The sequence below is a fragment of the Mytilus californianus genome, unplaced genomic scaffold (genome assembly GCF_021869535.1).
Source record: "Mytilus californianus isolate M0D057914Y unplaced genomic scaffold, xbMytCali1.0.p SCAF_2, whole genome shotgun sequence".
Classification (NCBI taxonomy): Eukaryota; Metazoa; Mollusca; class Bivalvia; order Mytilida; family Mytilidae; genus Mytilus; species Mytilus californianus.
In genome coordinates, this window is record NW_026262668.1 from 70,122,153 (window position 1) to 70,143,756 (window position 21,604).

General features: G+C 33.6%; 1 protein-coding gene across 1 annotated transcript in view; it reads left to right on the top strand.

The window, feature by feature from the left end:
- LOC127728060 (sodium-coupled monocarboxylate transporter 1-like) overlaps nt 1-21,604 on the top strand; it is a 36,370-nt gene that overhangs the window by 3,874 nt on the left and 10,892 nt on the right. The window contains exons 2-6 of the mRNA XM_052235251.1: nt 1,964-2,029; nt 6,816-6,867; nt 7,738-7,805; nt 9,153-9,307; nt 12,022-12,162. Of these exons, the coding sequence (XP_052091211.1) occupies nt 1,964-2,029; nt 6,816-6,867; nt 7,738-7,805; nt 9,153-9,307; nt 12,022-12,162 (482 nt within the window). The remainder of the gene's footprint in view (nt 1-1,963; nt 2,030-6,815; nt 6,868-7,737; nt 7,806-9,152; nt 9,308-12,021; nt 12,163-21,604) is intronic.

Consider the following 21,604-nt stretch of genomic DNA (forward strand, 5'->3'; position numbering starts at 1 on the left):
TTTTCGTTATATTTGTTTGATTTGGTTTTATTATAGATAAAATCTCCACTGAAAAGGGTCTCAGCCTTATTTTCAATTCGTTTGTTAGATATAACCATCACATACATGTAGTACCAAAGTTGATTTAAATTTCCTGCCCGAGCTGGAGGCTAAATTTTCAGAGATTTGACAAATATGTGGGATGTAAATCAAGAAAGACTACGACACCATACTTATCATAAAAAAAGCAATTAAAACTGTACAGTATTCTTTTTGAAAGAAACATAATATTCTAGAAATGGAAATCACAACAAAATACGCTATGACATCTCCCCCATAAAACAACACAAGGTTAACGTTTATCTTCCGTAAAATATTGTTTATCAGTACATGCATTTGGTCAGGTAGTTATCAAAAAAATTATTACTGCGCATTTCAGATCATTTCAAAAGGAGCTCACTTTTTCAGTTACAAAGTTTGTACTTTGAATATCTTAAATAGAATATAATTCGAAAGTAAGGATATCGTTTAGACATCCAGTAGTCATGGTAACATATACCAATATAAGCCTAACATCATGCAAGGCAGTGTGTGAATTATGCCCAGGAGAACTAATCGGAACACTTCAGATAGTGGATTATTGTTTAGTTGTGGCTGTGATGGTCATTTCGGTACTCATCGGGATTTACTTTATATATAAAGACAGAAGTGCTACAGCAGACGACGTGTTGATGGGTGGTAGAGATATAGGGATATTTCCGATAGCTATGTCATTAATGGCTAGTTGTATGTCTACAATTTTCGTGCTAGGAACCCCAGCAGAAATGTATACTCATGATACAAGCTTTGGATTAGCATGTCTCGCAATGTTCCCAACTGCTGTTGTTACATGTCATGTTTTCATTCCATTCTTTCATAAACTTGAATTTACAAGTGCGTACGAGGTAATTGACTTTAACATAATTTCAAAAACTTGATACTGGTATATACTTAACATTGAAACGGTGTTAAAATTCTGCAGCATCGCATGGCTAGTATGCTAAGGAAATGAAAAATTATACAATAAATGCCTGTAAATTACGGGTATAAATTGCTTTATGATTACTCTATGTGTAATCACTTAAGCATAATGAATGAAAGAGTCTGTTCGTCCAGCGGCAAATATTTCATGAACATTCAAAACGAAGTGTGCTTATGAACAATGTCCATTGTTATATTTATTTTCTTAACATATTAAAACCACATTATTCCTATAGTGTAACATAGAGGTACTGAGTTCACTGATGTATAAATTTATGTTCATGTATTTTATTATTTTATCGACTCATCATCCCAACACCCTATATTCAGTCATAATATCAAATCTAATATGGTATCTGGTTTCTGAAAAGCTGAAAGCCGAATTTTTATAGATCCATTCTACTTTGTTCAGAGTAATATACTTATATCTGCTGTAATTTTTTTATATTTAGTTGGGAATCCAAGTCAAATAATTCAAACATGAATATCACGTTTTTCAACCTCTCGAAAGTTACTGTAATAAATACATAGAAATCTGTTCACTGTAAAGATGCCAATAAGGACAATACTGAGGAAAAAGAGATGATAATAAACAAGGCTGTCGCTGCTGTAATTGGGCTGCTTTAGACCAGTTTAAAATGTACTATGGCGCTGTTACCTAGTCTTGTTTTCTACATTGTAATTGGGAACCATAAAAATGCCATGATTCTAAGGAACACCAGTTTCAACCCAATCTTAATTCTTAGCTAGCTATGATATATATAGACAGCAATGAAGGATAAAAAAGATATGAAAAACAGTGAAAAAATGACTGGTACTATAAAACCAGTTCTTGTTATAAACACATAGAAGATAACATTGTAATCATTAAGTTTTTTTGGAAATAGATCAACCTAATATCTTGACTGTTTAAAATCATTTAATTTTCTGACATATTGAAAACAGTTTTTTTTTCATCTTTCAGTATTTAGAGAAGCGTTTCAACAGAGCTGTACGAGTGTGTGCGTCCCTTTTATTTATGCTAAATATGGTAAGTTTGGCAGTTTAAATAAATACAGCCTTAATTCCATAAAGACAGAAAAAACAATTAAAATTTATATTTATGTTATAGTTAAGATGTAGTCAATGAAAAACTGTAAGCCTTTAAAGCCCTTACAACAACTCTAGAAGTTGTAGTCCGTTGATAGCATGGAATGTATAAATACGACGTCTGGTCTGATTTAGGGCGTTTATTCTAAGATCCTTGATGACAGGTGCTAGAAATGGCTGCCATGTAAGTAGGTGGCTTAATGCAATGAAATACCTGGTTCAAACTAACCTTTCATTTTTCAATTTTTGTTCACCAAGTCAGGAGTATGGTCGTTATTCGATAAATAATTCAACGTTAATTATTTGAAGAAATTGTTTCTGATGTTTACCAGTAAAAACTTATGATTTTTTAGAATCTACCTTGAAGTTCAAAACATTTGTAATTTGTCAATCGCTGCATAGTAATTTTCTTGAATGAACTTGTTTTCAATTTTGTTGCTTTGATATTGTACTGTAATGTTTATTGGTCGTTATGGTTACAAACAAGAAGAACCTTGTTGTATCAATACATGTTTCACGCAGAAGGAAGCGTTGGGTCGATTTAGACGTTTGGCGGGAAAGTCAGTGGTTGGGTCCAAGGGTATGGGGGTGTTTGAGAGGGATTCTTGTGTTCGGTATCGGGAACATTTAGAGAACACCCCTATCCAGTAAATATTGTATTCACCCTGGGGTATATAAGCGGGTGAGGATTACAGTTCGGGTTCTGTCGATATTCTCATTAAGAAGACCAGTGTACAAGAGTAAGGCACGTTACATAGCTGTAAGTGATATTGTCGAGGACAACTTGTACTGGGGACAACTTGTACTAGGTACAAGTTGGTCTAACATAGGAAGTTGGCAGAGCAGACTGTCCCATACGGAGGACGGACTGCAATAATATAACCCGCACTGTCTTGTAGTGACAGACTGTCCCACTCGGAGGACAGCTGTACCAGCAGCACTGTCTGGTATCGACAGACTGTACCAGCCACACTGTCTTGTAGTGACAGACCGTCCCATCTGGAGGACAGGCTGTAAGATTGTATTATATTTGTATATATATATATATATATATAATTGTTAGTCGTTACTTTATATCGGCAAAGAGCCCGTGTGTATATTTTAGTTCATTGTGTATAACATAGATAGTTAATAGTATTGCCGTATTGTTTATGGACAGCTTGAATCCAAGTATTTACTGGAACGGACGTTTAAGATATAAACGCCTGGTTACACGTTACATATTTGGTGGCTAGCGGTTGGGATTCAAGTTGTCTATCAAATACTATTTGATTGATTGATCGTCATTAAATTTATTGTCAGTTGACATCAGTGTTTATTCAAAAGATTAAAGCGGATCAACCGTGAGGCATAGTTGTAGTTCACGGCTGAGTTGTAACACGAGTGTATTATTTAGTAAAAGATTATAACATTATAATTGTTTTATTTGACTTGCACTATACTGCAATGAATATATTAAATATTGACGATCAGATTGCTGAAATAAGTAGACAAATACAGTCTCTTAGTGAAAGCACAATACAACATGGACAAAGTTTTATATCTTCCACACCTCGAGATCAGGGTATACGTCAAAAGGTTGTTGAAAACAGAGAACATGATTCAGTCGTAGTGACGACAGAGCCGTCTCTATCAACACCTGTTGGACTGGCCGTGGGTGATACACTGCCTTGGCCAGATAGGTATATCATAACAAATCCTCACTTGAATAATAGAAAATCCATTGGGCAAGACAGAAATCAAAATATTAATCCTAAGCAGGAATTAACAAAAAATCAAAGCACTGCTCATACTGTAAGCTCTGGTTCAAATGATGTTAAAATCAAACTTTCAAAATATGATGGCATTACTCCTTGGATGGATTATTTATCACACTTTGAGATGTGTGCCCTTGTTAATATGTGGTCTGAACATCAAAAAGGTTTGTACTTGGCCGTGTCACTGATTGGAAAGGCCCAAGCAGTCCTGGGTGATTTACCAAAGGAAAAGAGACAAATATTTTCAGACCTAGTATATGCACTGGAGGAACGCTTTGCTCCATCCAGTCAAACGGAACTATATCGTGTTCATTTCAAGGAATGTCGACAAAAAGCAAGCGAGACTTTGCCGGGGTTAGGTCAGTCAGTTCGAAGACTTTCTAATCTGGCCTACCCGACTGCTCCGTTAGAATTAAGGGACACGCTTGCCAAAGAACAGTTTATAGATGCGCTAGTAGACTCAGAAATGAGACTGAGAATTAAACAGTCTCGTCCAAAAGGTCTTAACGAAGCTATACGGTTGGCGGTTGAGCTTGAAGCTTATAACAAGGCTGAGAGTAGAACAATGAAAAGTATGGGTCACTTACGACATACTACTAGTGACGAACGGACAGAAGCACCTAATAGTCCTGATATGACTGTATCTATGGGACAAATGACGGCGTGGATACAGACGATTGAAAATAGTTTACAATCCTTAACAAAAGAACTTAGGGATTTAAAGTACACGAGAAAGTTCCAACCACAGGGGAAGATAAATAGCACACAAAGCAAAGGAAAAAGGCGTGGTCCTTGTTTCAGTTGTGGAGAAATAGGACACTTTGCAAGAAATTGTCCTAATAATAATCAGAAGCAAGGTACTCGGGGAACAGATAGCAACGGAACATATACGGACGGATCGGTTAATACACTGAAGTCTGAAGTTAAGTCTTCAAACAATGATAAAGGCGCTGTTGTTGTTTCAGCATCAGAGGATGCAGGAATGTTTGTTGAGTTGAGCATTCACGATATACCAGTCAAGTTTGTGGTTGATACTGGAGCTACACTAACTATAGTTTCTTCAAGAGTGTATGATTTAATACCTGACTTGTGTAGGCCGCATTTGAGTGAAACTAGGTCACATATTAAGTCTTTTTGTGATAAATATTTAAGCCTTAGAGGTACGGGTAGTTTTACACTTGATTTTGGTAAAGAGAAGTTTACTTCAGAGGCCGTTGTAACTGACCTACAAGTCGATGGAATTCTAGGTTTAGACTTTATGAAGAAAAATAAGTGTCTGATTGACGTGTCTGCTAAATTATTACACTTCGATAACTTTAAGGTCCCTCTACTTTTTCAAGGTACCCAGAATAGAAATGTTCACAGAAAACCATGTCGGTTAACATCAGACAGACAGTCAAAAACGGACCGTGATTGTTCTAAGAGAGAACAAAGTCAGGTCAATATAGTTACAAGTAAGATGCCAGACAAAGGTAAAGACTTGACTTTAAATGAGTTACAATCAAATGACTCGGTCCTTAAACGTGTTAAGCGGTGGCTGACAGAGGGTCAAAGGCCACAATACAATGAGGTATCCAGTAAGGGATATTTTCTTAGGTCATTATGGAGTCAGTTTGGTTGTTTAGAGGTCCACGGTGATATAGTAGTTAGACGCTTCAATGACCTAGAACTGAACGTTGCAAAATTACAAGCGGTAATTCCAATGTCGGAGCGCAAACAAGTATTAGAATACTGTCATGACACAAAGTATGCTGGTCACTTAGGTATTCATAAAACTCGAGAGAAAATACGCCAGTCTTACTATTGGCCTGGTTTGAAATCTGACGTTAGGGCATATGTTGCTAGTTGCAATAAGTGTACTAGGAGAAACCACCCAATGAAAAAGAATCGTGCCTCAATGAGATTAGAGGAGGAAAATAGTCGTCATAAGAGTCAGAGACCAGCCTGGATGGCTGATTGTGAAATTGAATAAAGTCAAGATTGTGTACATATATTTATGGATGAATTTTGTTTTGTAATTGTAATGTTTATATCATGCGGGACGCATGTAGATTGAGGCGTGGGTTATGTAATGTTTATTGGTCGTTATGGTTACAAACAAGAAGAACCTTGTTGTATCAATACATGTTTCACGCAGAAGGAAGCGTTGGGTCGATTTAGACGTTTGGCGGGAAAGTCAGTGGTTGGGTCCAAGGGTATGGGGGTGTTTGAGAGGGATTCTTGTGTTCGGTATCGGGAACATTTAGAGAACACCCCTATCCAGTAAATATTGTATTCACCCTGGGGTATATAAGCGGGTGAGGATTACAGTTCGGGTGCTGTCGATATTCTCATTAAGAAGACCAGTGTACAAGAGTAAGGCACGTTACATAGCTGTAAGTGATATTGTCGAGGACAACTTGTACTGGGGACAACTTGTACTAGGTACAAGTTGGTCTAACATAGGAAGTTGGCAGAGCAGACTGTCCCATACGGAGGACGGACTGCAATAATATAACCCGCACTGTCTTGTAGTGACAGACTGTCCCACTCGGAGGACAGCTGTACCAGCAGCACTGTCTGGTATCGACAGACTGTACCAGCCACACTGTCTTGTAGTGACAGACCGTCCCATCTGGAGGACAGGCTGTAAGATTGTATTATATTTGTATATATATATATATATATAATTGTTAGTCGTTACTTTATATCGGCAAAGAGCCCGTGTGTATATTTTAGTTCATTGTGTATAACATAGATAGTTAATAGTATTGCCGTATTGTTTATGGACAGCTTGAATCCAAGTATTTACTGGAACGGACGTTTAAGATATAAACGCCTGGTTACACGTTACAGTACTAGGTTATGCAAAGCAGTCTGTAAATATTGTACTGGTTTATGCAAAGCAGTCTGTAAATATTGTACTAGTTTATGCAAAGCAGTCTGTAAATATGTCATACCACATCATAATATGTTTATATTTATTTTCAGCTTTTGTATATGGGTGTTGTTTTGTATGCACCATCATTAGCTTTGAATCAAGGTAAATAAAATACAAAAGTATGCATTGACGTGCATGTATTCTACTTTGATACAGTTTAAATGTAACTTCCTGGCGTTAAGCTTGAAGTGACTCCAAATTAAAAAAGAATCTTATTCGGTGTATTATTTCATTCGAAAATATTCGATATCTGAGAATACATTTCGATTTCCATTTTTGTCCTTAATATTCTTTATTTTTGGAAACCTATGCATAACAAAAATACACATTGCATATACATATAATTTGATTTAGGCTTAACCTCATTCCATCTGAAAGTGTGCTACAGATGAATTACCATCAATATTGGGAAGTCGTATCAATCTATTACGGTTATTTCCATATAAATCTAAAAGTTCGGACCTCTGGTAAACAGAAAGTTTATAGTTCATGTTTCAAAATAAGTATTGTTTAAATATGCCCAACGTGTAGTTAACCATACAATAATTAGCTGTTGCCAAAGCGTTTTCTTTTGATAAAATGCAAAAATGTCGAGATGTATAACATACTTATGGAGGCTTTGAATTATGTATAACCAGCCATCTGAGGTTAACTTTGCCTGAGGTTGTTTTGGGCCTAGATTTTGTAGATGTAAATTATATATTGATGATACTGTGTTCAAAACAAAATAAAGACATGTGATATGTAATTGCCAAAGAGACAACTATCCAACGGAGTCAAAATGAAGTTGATTTAATCCACTATCGGTCGCAGTAAGCGCTTTTTAAGGTTAACCTTAACCAGGAAAGCCCAACGCTAAAATTAAACCTTAGTATGATTTATTATACTCTTCCAACAACACCAACTATGATGAAACATGTGCCTTCTGATGCTATAATCCCAGGAATAACTAGGATCTTTATTTTATTTCAGTTACGGGTCTTAAATTAGAATTATCAATAGTGTGCATTGGATTAGTATGTACGTTTTATACAGCACTGGTAAGTGTCAAGATTAGTATGTACGTTTTACACAGCACTTTTAAGTGTCAAGGTTGGTATGCACGTTTTATACAGCACTGGTAAGTGTCAAGATTGGTATGTACGTTTTATACAGTACTGGTAAGTATCAAGATTTGTATACACGTTTTATACAGCACTGGTAAGTGTCAAGATTGGTATGTACCCTTTATACAGCACTTGTAAGTGTCAAGATTGGTATGCACGTTTTATACAACACTGGTAAGTGTCAAGATTTGTATGTACTTTTTACACAGCACTTGTAAGTGTCAAGATTGGTAGGTATGTTTTATACAGCACTGGTAAGTGTCAAGATTAGTATGCGCGTTTTATACAGAACTGGTAAGTGTTAAGATTGGTATATTTATGAATAAAAGCAGGTATGGGGTATTTGTCAGTGAGACAGACACCAAAACCCAAAACCCAAAAGACATTAGTTGGTCAACCTGCATTCTTCATCAATTTACTAGTCAAACGAAAGTATTTAAAAGTTGTGAATATAAAAATAAGAAAATATGGTATATCATATATAATTGCCAATGAGACAACTCTCCAACAGACCAAATGACATTGAAGTTAACAACTATAGGTCACCGTATGGTCTTCAACAATGAGCAAAAACCCATACCGCATAGTCAGATATAAAAGGCCCCGAAATGACAAATGTAAAACAATTCAAACGAGAAAACTAACGGCCTGATTTAAGTAAAAAATAATGAACAAAAAAGAAATATGACATACAACAATAAACGATAACCACTGAATTACAGGCTCCTGACATGGGACAGGCACATACAGAATGTGGCGGGGTTAAACTAGTTTGAAGGTGCCAACCCTCCCCCTAACCTGGGACAGAACACAACATAAAAACAAAGTATAAAAATCAGTTGAAAAGGGCTTGACTCATTAGATCGATCGATACAAAGCAGAAATACATCTAACAAAAACACTTTTTCACAGGGAATTACGATGTAAAAAATAATGGTCTAACGATTGAAACAAACTATATCATTCCTTGTTCGTCGTATGTGCTTGTAAAGTGCTTACTGTAGTCAACACAAAGTCCAGTACGTGTGGATTTTTTCTAGATATGTAGATATGGCGTTATGATTATACATTAATGAGACAGCAACACAGCAACATAAGAAAACCAATCTGGAAAAGCAAATATAACATAAGAGAAATAAAGAGGTTACCATTATTGCCTAGAAAGTGTCAACAATTTTTATTTTGTGTACATCACCACAAACTTTTAAAAAAAATACTGTTCTTAAATTATTTGTCCTAGTAAAATCTACATATATGTTCCTAGTATTCAATGAATTACAGGGAGGACTTAGAGCGGTAGTTTGGACAGATACATTCCAGACATTTGTGGTCATGGCAGGTTTGATAGCCATTATTGTTGTGGGTTCAAGAGATCTTGGGGGTTTTGGAGAATTATGGGATATAGCAAACAAAGGTGGCAGGATCCAATTTATAGAGTAAGCCTAATTAAAATAAGGATAAATATAATCGTGTTGGTAACATGAAAAAATCCATATGAATGTTGACGGGAAATTTTAGTTTTATAGTTTTTGATGTTTTTACTATAGCCAAATTCTGAAATAATGTCAAAGAATAATAAATATAAACTTTTATTTAATATGTGAAACAAAAACTGGCAAGTAAAATAATGGGACATAAATAATAATGAGTGACACATCTATCACAATATAATGAAACAATGGAAATACAGTTGTTTATTTAAATACACAAAATTAATGAAGGTCTATCGCTATGTAAAACAAATTATCATTTAAATCAGAAACCGAAACGAGTTAAGGGAAAAATTTTGAAATTATGGTCTGCTTTGTGATTAATTATATGTTAGTTTTTTTCTAGGTACAGTAACTTTTGATTTTCATTATTTTGAGTTAGCGGATTCCATTATTACTTTGTAACCGTTTTTTACAAACTACACCATGATCGAACAGATCTGATTTGTTTTAACATGCTATATTGACAGGGATGGGGTCGATTACTTTAAAATGTAATAGATTAAATTACAATTGTAATCGACTACATTAGATTACTTTTCTTTAAAGTAATCATAATTACTTTGGATTACTTATAATTACATTGTATATTGTAATATTACAGAATTTCGTATAAACTTTTTATCCTCATGAAAAAGCTAATGATTGTGAAAATCTGTGTTTTTTATATCCGTAATTTATTCATCTTGTTTATATTAAGAATTTAGACGACTAGGAGTAGTGTAACATGTGTAAAGTTTGATAGCATAGGCAAATGTCCTTTTCTTTGTAAAAGATATAACATTGTTTTTATAACATTTTTAGCCAACTGCCCAATTAAGAAAAAACCTGAACAAATAATGAAAAATCTATTAAGTAGTTTTATTGGCTGTGGGAATATAATTGACACATACATATGTTTTTACAGGTCTTAATCACTACTTCAAATTTTTTGGCAAACAATAGGTGAGCTTTGGTATTAAAAAATAATTGTCTTATTATATATAGGTTAATTGCAATATCAATAAAGTTATAAGTAGTTTATTTTCATTATGTATATAATTGTTAGAAAAAATTCAATACTTGATATAGTAAGAAAGTAATTATCAAAATATTTATGGAAAACAAAATTCATACAAATTGTAAAAAACAAATTTGGTTCTAAATTCCATTATTAATTAAGTGGGCTCATTTATGTGGATCATCAAAGTCAAAATTGGAACTCAATGTTCTATGCTATTGAATTTCCATGTAGTCATACCAAAATATTGTGTATACTAAAATTGGAGTAAATCATCAGAAGTGTTCCATAGAAACACAAAATGCTTTCAAAGCATATTCTTGTATCAAAAGAACTCAATCTCAGAATGAAACATTTGGAAAGGTAAATTCCTTTGGTAAACTGTTTAAAAAATAAATCACACATTTTCACTCTACATGCCCAAGTTGGTTCTACTAAACTTGTTATAGAGATGATATGATCAATCACATTAAACAACGATCCATCATAGACTTTCATAGTGAATACTAGTTTGATAATTTTTCATTCATGCTTCACATCTTCTTATTTCTATATTGTATATCAAAACTATTTGCATATACAAAATTTGTAATCAGCAAGTAAATATACGAATGTGATCTTAAAGTAATCATAATTACATAATATTGAATTGCAATTGTGAACCTTTTGCACACGGTTTTGTTTGTTGAAGGTAGCGTATCTTCAATTGAGCCTTGTTATCTGTCTGGAACAGTTGATGACGTCATTACGATTTTTATATGGATTTCATAGATCAATCCTTAATCCAACCACTCTACCCATTATCAACCATTATAGTCTTCATTCAGCAACAGAAGACCTCTTGGCAGTGTCAGTTCTCTTTTAAATATTGGCGTAGACTGCATCAAAATTTTAAGAAATGAAGCTCTCACTGGAATTTAAAGCTGGTGAGAGGATATGCTTTCAAACAAACACCACAGTTTTCCTTAAAAATCGTTGAAAATAAAGACTATTATTTGTATGATAAATATTTGGTAGAAATGCGGCTATAAAATAGAAAAAAAAATCGCCTTCTTCGTTCTTTCTTTTTGAGGATTATCAATTTTCACATTTTCTCAGAATTAATTTTGAGTTACGAAAATCTTTTTTTCAGAAATGACGAATAATTGATTTTCAACCATTTTCTTATCAAAAGCGTCAGATCTATTTCATATTCAAAATATTGTATCAAAATTTCTGACCAATTCTATAAAATGTTTAAAAGATACTACAAAATGACTTTTTAACAACAACAAAAATATAGTGGTGGTTTCGAGTAGTTTTTTTTTATTTACTTAGGAATATTCTAGAGAGTCGAAATCAACCAAACAGTTAATGCAGTCACTTCGGTAGTGTACACCTCCAGTCTCAATACATGTATATTACTATGGACCATACATTTGAAGGCTTCGAACAATGAATAAAAAATAACGTTTCTGTCTTTTCTTTTTCAATGTTGCACTTCGCTGCAGCAAAACAGTTATTTGTACTTCTTGTCGGGAAAGAAAAAAAAACATTTAAAATTAAATTTCAAAATACAATTTTTGAAAATGACTTTTCTAAAAGAGCTACAGGCTAAAGTTATTTTAATAAAATTAATGATTATATTGAAATCACCAACAATGTATGATTTTATATGTAGCTGGAATCCTGATCCAACAACTCGACATTCCATATGGGCACTTATTATTGGCTCATTTTTTGGCCAACTGACAATTTATGCAGCCAATCAAACAATGATTCAAAGATATTTGGCAATAAAAGAAATAAAGAACTCACAGAAGTAAGTATAATGGAAAAGAAGAATATGGTGTATCATTTCATGACACAAAATCACTTCACTTTTATTGCTGTTCCTCATCACAAAGTCATAGTTAGGCCTTTAATATAGCCTTCAACTGTTTTTAGAATCTCTTTAAAAAAAATTAATCGAAAGGTGAGTAGATTTTATTACGAGTGGGAAATATGCGATCTTTGGAAGATTATTTTCTAAAAATAATGATAAAGTGTGTTATAATTGCCAAATAGACAGCCATCCACGAACGACCACAGGACAAGCATGTAAAAAACTCCTGGTAACCGTATGGCCTATACCATCAAGCAAAAACCATACCATATAGCAAGCAATAAAAAACCCGGTATAACAAAAATTATAATAATTCAAGAGAACATTAACGACAAAGGAGCTGACTACTTAGCTGGGGATACCCTCGAGAACGAAACATCCACCAAAAGTGGCATCGACCCGGTAGTTACAAAGTCCCATCAAAGATACCAGGCTTATAATTTGGTACGCTAGACGCACGTTTCGTCAAATAAACTCATTAGTGGCGCTCGAGTCATAACAACTGGAAGGGCAAATCAAATACGATGTTTAAAAACGTAAATAGTAAATAGTGGCCTGATTCTAAATTTTTGATAACATGTTGGTCTTTTTATGTTATAAATGGAGGAAGTTCTACTATCAATACTCTGTACTGTCAACCCTTGCCCCTCTGAAACAGTCTTTTAATTTGTCACGTTAATTTTAATATCCGTTTCACCAGCTCGAAGCTCCAACTTACGTTCTAAATATATCAGACCTAAAAAAATCAAAAGTTTGATATACCAACATTTAGATAAGCATAATCACAATCTAAAATTTATAAAATTCCAACCACTTGAAACCGTTCAGAAACAACCAGGACAATCACACAAACAATTTGAAAAATCCCGTGAAGTTCGCAAACAGCTTATCCTCTCGGTCTCAATGGAACATATCTAAAACTTCTATCGATGTCATGAATATTGTCGATAAACGGCTAAGAAACAATAGGTCTAATGGTAAACGTTAAAACCGTAATCTACGTATTAAACATCGTATAAATAATACACTTGCTGATCTGTTATCTATAATAAAAAATAATGGTAGACATCAATTATTATGCAAACTTGGTCATATACCAATAGGTAAACTATATGATATTTTTTCTGGAGTGTGATAAAATTTCATGTTTCAGCCTGTTGTATGAATACACCCGTATTATTACAGCCTTTTGTCATCACAGGCTGTTTCCTGGTATCGATAAACCTGAAAATCATAAACGGCATTTTCTTAATTTAAAATATATAAATAGAGGTATTGATTTTATAACTTATCTAGTATATTCAATGACTCTACTATCCATAGCCAAATACCTCCATATTTCGATAATACAGAACCACCTATCATTTCGTATTCGTACAAAAAAACCAGCAGAAGTTTGATTTTTTAAATTATACGTCAGTAACATCAGACGTCAATATAGAAAATAATGCTCCTTACACTTGAGACTGTGAAACATCTAGTTTTAGATATATTCCGTATGGTCATGTCATTACAGGAGACCTCAATATCGTTGAAGACCGTGAGGTCAAAACTTTTCTTGATAAAAGGACTTAAATGTCGTCCTCCATCTATTATAGAATGAAAACAGTGTCGTCAGGTCATAAAAGACGCTCTGTCTGCCTACTGTAAAAATTGGTGTAAACGTGAAAAATCTGATAAAAAAATCTCTATACAGTTATTTGAATAAAATTATGAATACTGTTGATATTCGTATATCTCATTTTGAAAACAATTCTGAAATTAATAATAGGGTTCATGATATACCCATTTCTAGAATAAAAAATAAACTCCAAGTACTCGCAAAGCGGTTTGTGTTCGTACCGGCAGACAAAGCAGGTAATAATGTAGTGGTGGTGTGACGCATATACTACACGGAAATTCTTCTACATTCAGGTCCGTACGCTCAACAGAGAGTCAAATTGTAAACAAGCATATCACTGCCACTACCCAGCTTAAAGCCTCTTCCGAACATTTAAAAGTCCCGACTATGTACTGGTTACCCAAATTACACAAACAACCATTTAAATTTCGTTTCATCTCCGCATCTAGTAAGTGTTCTACTACTAATCTACTAACTACCTCCCTTACTACTACCAAAGAACTTATTATTAACTTTTGTAATAAAGTTTATGAAAATAATGGTATTAATTATTTTTGGAGTTAAAAATTCTTTAGAGGTTTTAGATAAAATACGTGCTTTTTTTGTATTGCTATGAGTTACAATTTATGACAAAAATCAGTAAAGACCCATCGAAACAACATCTGATACACAAATTTAATAATACTTTTAGATATTTGGATGATATTTTGGCTCTCAATAATGACGACTTCAGTATGTATACTAAAGAAATTTATCCTGTTGAACTTACTTTAAATAAAGCTAATACTAACAATGACCACTGCCCTTTCCTCGATCTTGATATCTATATCATTAACGGAAAGCTTAATACTAAAATATATGATAAAAGAGATGATTTTTCATTTCCTATCGTTAATTATCCATTTTTAGATGGTGACGTTCCCTTGTCACCATCTTACGGTGTTTATATATCTCAACTTGTACGATTCGCTCGTGTATGTAACAATGTTTTAGATTTTAACGAGAGAAATTTATGTATTACTGAAAAATTATTACACCAGGGTTTTCGATATCACAAACTAGTCAAAACATTTACTAAATTTTATCATCGGTATAAGGACATCATTCGTAAATATAGCTCAACATGCAGACTTCTTATACGTTCAGGTATTTCACATCCATTTTTTTATGGAAATATTCTTTATAAAGCACAAAAATGTCAGTATTCACCTCTGAAACTAACAAAACCTTTAAATAGACTTATTAAGAAGGGATATAGTTACGATACTGTTGTCAGGTCATTAAAGATTGCATATTTTGGCGTTAATATTGATTCACTTATAGGGTCTTTGCATCGGCACTAAACACATTTATTTAAAAACCAGTTGTTGGCATGACACGGGTTATGTTCTTCTCATATATGTTATGATGGTATGATACTAAACCCCTAACGGGAAGGATTGTGCCTGATATTCATATGATGAAGACATAATCTTTCAATCAGTTTAATTGAAGTTTGGAGCTGGCATGTCAGTTAACTGCTAGTAGTCTGTTGTTATTTATGTATTATTGTCATTTTGTTTATTTTCTTTGGTTACATCTTCTGACATCAGACTCGGACTTCTCTTGAACTGAATTTTAATGTGCGTATTGTTATGCGTTTACTTTTCTACATTGGCTAGAGGTATAGGGGGAGGGTTGAGATCTCATAAACATGTTTAACCCCGCCGCATTTTTGCGCCTGTCCCAAGTCAGGAGCCTCTAGCCTTTGTTAGTCTTGTATTATTTTTAATTTTAGTTTCTTGTGTACAATTTGGAGTTTAGTATGGCGTTCATTATCACTGAACTAGTATATATATTTGTTTAGGGGCCAGCTGAAGGACGCCTCCGGGTGCGGGAATTTCTCGCTGCATTGAAGACCTGTTGGTGGCCTTCTGCTGTTGTCTGTTCTGTGGTCGGGTTGTTGTCTCTTTGACACATTCCCCATTTCCATTCTCAATTTTATTTTTTACAGAGTTTGTCTTTAGTGCCGTGTGGAGACAGTAGAGTGCCTCCCCGTGCTTCAGGTTTATGCTCTTATAATATACTAGATTATGGAGTGTGTGTCCGAGCGAGAACTTCTCTAGTTCATTACTTTAGGAATATTTATAAAAAAGTAGTATTTCAATATTCAGCCCCATTCTACTATTTAGTCAGACGTCAGTCGCTACCCTAATATACCCTTTCTTTTTCGGGTAATTAATACGGATAGCGTTTGACATCTTTAGCCGAACAGATTTATCATTTTTACATAATTTAATTCATTGTATGCTGGTTCATATTCTAGACGCCAGTCTTTGCTCCTTTCTAATATAATTCACAAACAAAAAACAAATATGAAGCTTAGAAATGGAAAAATATTAAATACTAAACTCGTTCAAAGGGTATCTACACGTCTCAATCTTCAAAATCGCTTATCTAAAAATACTACCATCGTTAACATTTTTAACAATAAAAATCGTGGTTACCCTTCTATCGATAAGTGTCATGCCAAAAAATGACTTACATGTCCCCGTCTTTCCACCAACAATACGGTAAGGTCCACGTTTAATGGTCGCACATTTTCTTTAAATTTTGAAACTGATATAACTTGAAAAACAAACAGTATAATTTATTTACTCACATGAAACAAACCGGGATGCGGTATTCAGTACGTAGGTGAAACTGGACGATATTTATCTAAACGCACTCAAGAACATCTGTATCGTTTTAAAAGACCCAATAAATTCAAAAGTATCATTTATCAACACCTTAAGAAGCACAATCATCCTATTAAATATTTAGCAGTTCAACCTTTAGAAGTAGTAAATAAGCAGCCTGGTGAATCTCATTCAAAGTTTGTACGATCGCGGAAAATAATTGAATTAAATTGGATTAAAAAATTACAGACAGTCTACCCTCTCGGTCTTAATGATAATATCATGGGAATTGGTAATATATCAAGAACCGATTCTGTTAACATTTTGGATATAGTTTCTAAAACTGTTCGTAAAAACCGTTCTCATGGTCGTAGAAAAAATCGCAATCAAAGAAAATTTCGGACCAATCATACCAATATTTCGGACCTAATTTCTATTTCAAAAAACAACGGCAGACATTATCTGTTAACAAAGCTCTGTTCATTACCGGTTAATAAGTTAAATAAAATTTTAGAGGATTGCAATACAATTTCATATAGCAGTCCTAAGTATGAAATCGTTCAAATTATAATGGCATATTGTTATTCTAAACTGTTTCCCAAAATTGATCGCCCTGAAGATCATAAAAAACAGTTTATTAAAATAAAGTATGTCAATAAAGGTTTTGATTTTGTAAATATTGCCGGTATTTTTAACGACCATTCTGTTAAAGAACAAATTCCGGGATATTTTGATAATACTGAGCTCCCTCTTATTTGTTATATTTACAAGAAATCTACCCGGAAATTTGTGTTTAATTATAGCCAATTGTGTAAAGATGTTAATATCAGTGAAAATACACCTACTTCATGTAATTGCAGTAATTCCGAATACATTTATGGACCCATTTCCCATGTTATAACAGGAGATCTTAACATCGTTCAAGACCGAGAGTTAAAATCATTCCTCAGTAAAGGACCTAAATATCGTCCCCCGTCAATAATTAATTGGAATGAGTGTCGTAATATCATCCACGACTCACTCCATACTTACTGTCTGAAATGGATAAAACGGGAAAAAGCTGACAAAAAATCTTTGGACTCTTTTTTTAAATCAGTAATGAACATAGTTGATATACGTATTCAACATTTTAAAGAACATTTTACTCTTAACAATAACCACAATAAACCTATTTCTCGTATCAAACATAAACTAAAAGAACTTGCCAAGGAATTTGTTTTTGTCCCGGCCGATAAAGCTGCTAATAATATTATTATTGTTTGACGTAAATTTTACATTGAGGTTCTGAAAAAAGAAATCACCAATTCACCAACATTCCAACTGACTCCATTTTCAGAAAACGACATCTGTAACAAACATAAACTTTTAGCTACCGCTTTACAAGCAGAACCAAATACAATGAAAGTCCCAACTATGTATTGGCTTCCGAAGCTACACAAAACACCTTACAAATATAGATTCATTTCGTCTTCAAGCCATTGTTCCACTACTAAATTGTCTATTCTTCTTACCAGTACACTTGGAACAATCAAAAACCTGATAATAAATTGTTCAAATAAGGCCTTCGAAAATAGTGGAATTAATTACTTTTGGAGTGTCAAGAACTCGTTGGAAGTACTTGATAAATTGCATGCATATATTGGTGATTTTGAATCTGTTCAAAGTTTTGATTTTTCTACCCTATATACCACATTGCCTCACATTCTCATTAAGAAAAAATTCACACACCTAATTAAATGGGCATTTAAAAAGTCAGAATGTGAATATATATGTTCAAACTCTTTTAGGTCATTTTTTAGTAGCAATAAACAAAAAATCTATGTCAATTGGACATGCTTTGATACTATATATGCCCTTGAATTTTTACTAGATAACATTTTTGTTCGCTTTGGAGATTCCGTATATCGTCAGGTTATCGGAATTCCAATGGGGACTAACTGTGCACCACTTATTGCGGACCTTTTTTTGTATTGCTATGAGTTACAATTTATGACAAAAATCAGTAAAGACCCATCGAAACAACATCTGATACACAAATTTAATAATACTTTTAGATATTTGGATGATATTTTGGCTCTCAATAATGACGACTTCAGTATGTATACTAAAGAAATTTATCCTGTTGAACTTACTTTAAATAAAGCTAATACTAACAATGACCACTGCCCTTTCCTCGATCTTGATATCTATATCATTAACGGAAAGCTTAATACTAAAATATATGATAAAAGAGATGATTTTTCATTTCCTATCGTTAATTATCCATTTTTAGATGGTGACGTTCCCTTGTCACCATCTTACGGTGTTTATATATCTCAACTTGTACGATTCGCTCGTGTATGTAACAATGTTTTAGATTTTAACGAGAGAAATTTATGTATTACTGAAAAATTATTACACCAGGGTTTTCGATATCACAAACTAGTCAAAACATTTACTAAATTTTATCATCGGTATAAGGACATCATTCGTAAATATAGCTCAACATGCAGACTTCTTATACGTTCAGGTATTTCACATCCATTTTTTTATGGAAATATTCTTTATAAAGCACAAAAATGTCAGTATTCACCTCTGAAACTAACAAAACCTTTAAATAGACTTATTAAGAAGGGATATAGTTACGATACTGTTGTCAGGTCATTAAAGATTGCATATTTTGGCGTTAATATTGATTCACTTATAGGGTCTTTGCATCGGCACTAAACACATTTATTTAAAAACCAGTTGTTGGCATGACACGGGTTATGTTCTTCTCATATATGTTATGATGGTATGATACTAAACCCCTAACGGGAAGGATTGTGCCTGATATTCATATGATGAAGACATAATCTTTCAATCAGTTTAATTGAAGTTTGGAGCTGGCATGTCAGTTAACTGCTAGTAGTCTGTTGTTATTTATGTATTATTGTCATTTTGTTTATTTTCTTTGGTTACATCTTCTGACATCAGACTCGGACTTCTCTTGAACTGAATTTTAATGTGCGTATTGTTATGCGTTTACTTTTCTACATTGGCTAGAGGTATAGGGGGAGGGTTGAGATCTCATAAACATGTTTAACCCCGCCGCATTTTTGCGCCTGTCCCAAGTCAGGAGCCTCTAGCCTTTGTTAGTCTTGTATTATTTTTAATTTTAGTTTCTTGTGTACAATTTGGAGTTTAGTATGGCGTTCATTATCACTGAACTAGTATATATATTTGTTTAGGGGCCAGCTGAAGGACGCCTCCGGGTGCGGGAATTTCTCGCTGCATTGAAGACCTGTTGGTGGCCTTCTGCTGTTGTCTGTTCTGTGGTCGGGTTGTTGTCTCTTTGACACATTCCCCATTTCCATTCTCAATTTTATTTTGATGGTCCTTTTAATTCTGTTGACAGTTATGATTTTTCTACTCTCTACACTACACTTCCACACAATCTTATCAAGAAAAAGTTTTCCTATTTAATTAAATGGTCTTTTGAAATATCTCATTGCAAATTTATTTGCTGTATAACTCGTTTAAAGCCTTTTTCTGTAACGAAAAAGGGAGTATGCTAGATACACTTACTGGAAATGTAAAGATATGATTGAAACTTTAAATTTTCTCCTGGACAAAATATATGTACGTTTCGGCGATAAAGTGTATCGACAGGTAGTAGGTATTCCTGTGGGTACTAATTGCGCCCCTTTAATAGCAGATTTATTCCTGTATTGCTATGAATCACAGTTTATGGCCCAACTCAATAAAGATACGTCATTGTTACATTTGGTTGACACATTCAACAATACCTACCGTTATCTTGATGATATTTTTTTCGTTAAAGTATCCAGAGTTCTCTAAATATACTACCGAAATCTACCCAAAGGAACTTACTTTAAATAAATCTAACATAAACAGCAGTAGTTGTCCTTTTCTAGATTTAGACATTTCAATTTCTAAAGGGAAACTCCATACTAAAATGTATGACAAAAAAGACGATTTTTTATTCCCTATTAATTTCCTTTTTTAGACGGCGATGTTCCTTTGGCTCCATCATACGGTGTTTATATATCCCAACTCGTTCGTTATGCCCGTGTGTGTAGTGATGTCATAGATTTTAACGAACGTAATCAATGCATCTGACTGGTAAATTATTAAGTCAGGGATTTCGTTACCATAAATTACTTAAAAACTTTTACTAAATTCTTTCATAGATACAAAGATTTGATTAGTAAATTTGGCTGTACCTGTAGAAAACTTATTAAAAACGGTATTTCACATCCTAAATTTTACGGTAATATTGTACTAAAAGCGCGGAAATCGCTATGTGATCCGTGTAAACTTATCGATCCTTTAAACAAACTTATTAGTAAAGGTTACCTTATTAATGTTGTAATAAGATCTTTGAATATTGTTTACATTGGCACTAACATCGATTTTGTCATCAACAAATTAAAACATAACTAAATTTGTATTCATTTCGAATGGTTTTTAGGATGTATAAATACACATCCACGTTAATTTTCTATTTAGAGATTGCTTTATCTATATATTACATGATACATATTTATTATAAGGTTATATCCTAACTATCCTACTGCCTATCGATACTTTTATTTTGGCATTGCACAAGTCATGTCTTCTTTGACTGTCCATGACGTTAAAACACTAAATCCCTGGGATGTGTTTTAATTGATTTTAGTCTCTGATGCATGATTTTTTTATTGTTAATTGTTTTTGGCTTTTAAATAGCTTTCAGTATCTGCGAGTACTCTCAAATCGTACTTTCGTGTTAATTTGACCTGTTGACACAATTTGTAATGCATTTCTGTAATTCAATGTTTACTTATTTTGTGTTATATCTCGTCTCACTATTTCATACCTGTCAACCTATGACAATGAAAATGCAGGTGATGACCTGCATAGAAGAATGAAATCTCAGGTCATAACGCGTACGAACTTTTTCGAGCTGAATTTCAGTATTTAGGGGACATTTTTTTATAATTTATATCAAAGTTTCCAAAACATGTCCACATGGTTAAGTAATTTAAAATTGTACATATTATTATTTCATTGCACCTGGAGGCCATTGATAGATTTGTGTTATATTGCCTTAATTCCTGTTCATATTCATTCAATGACA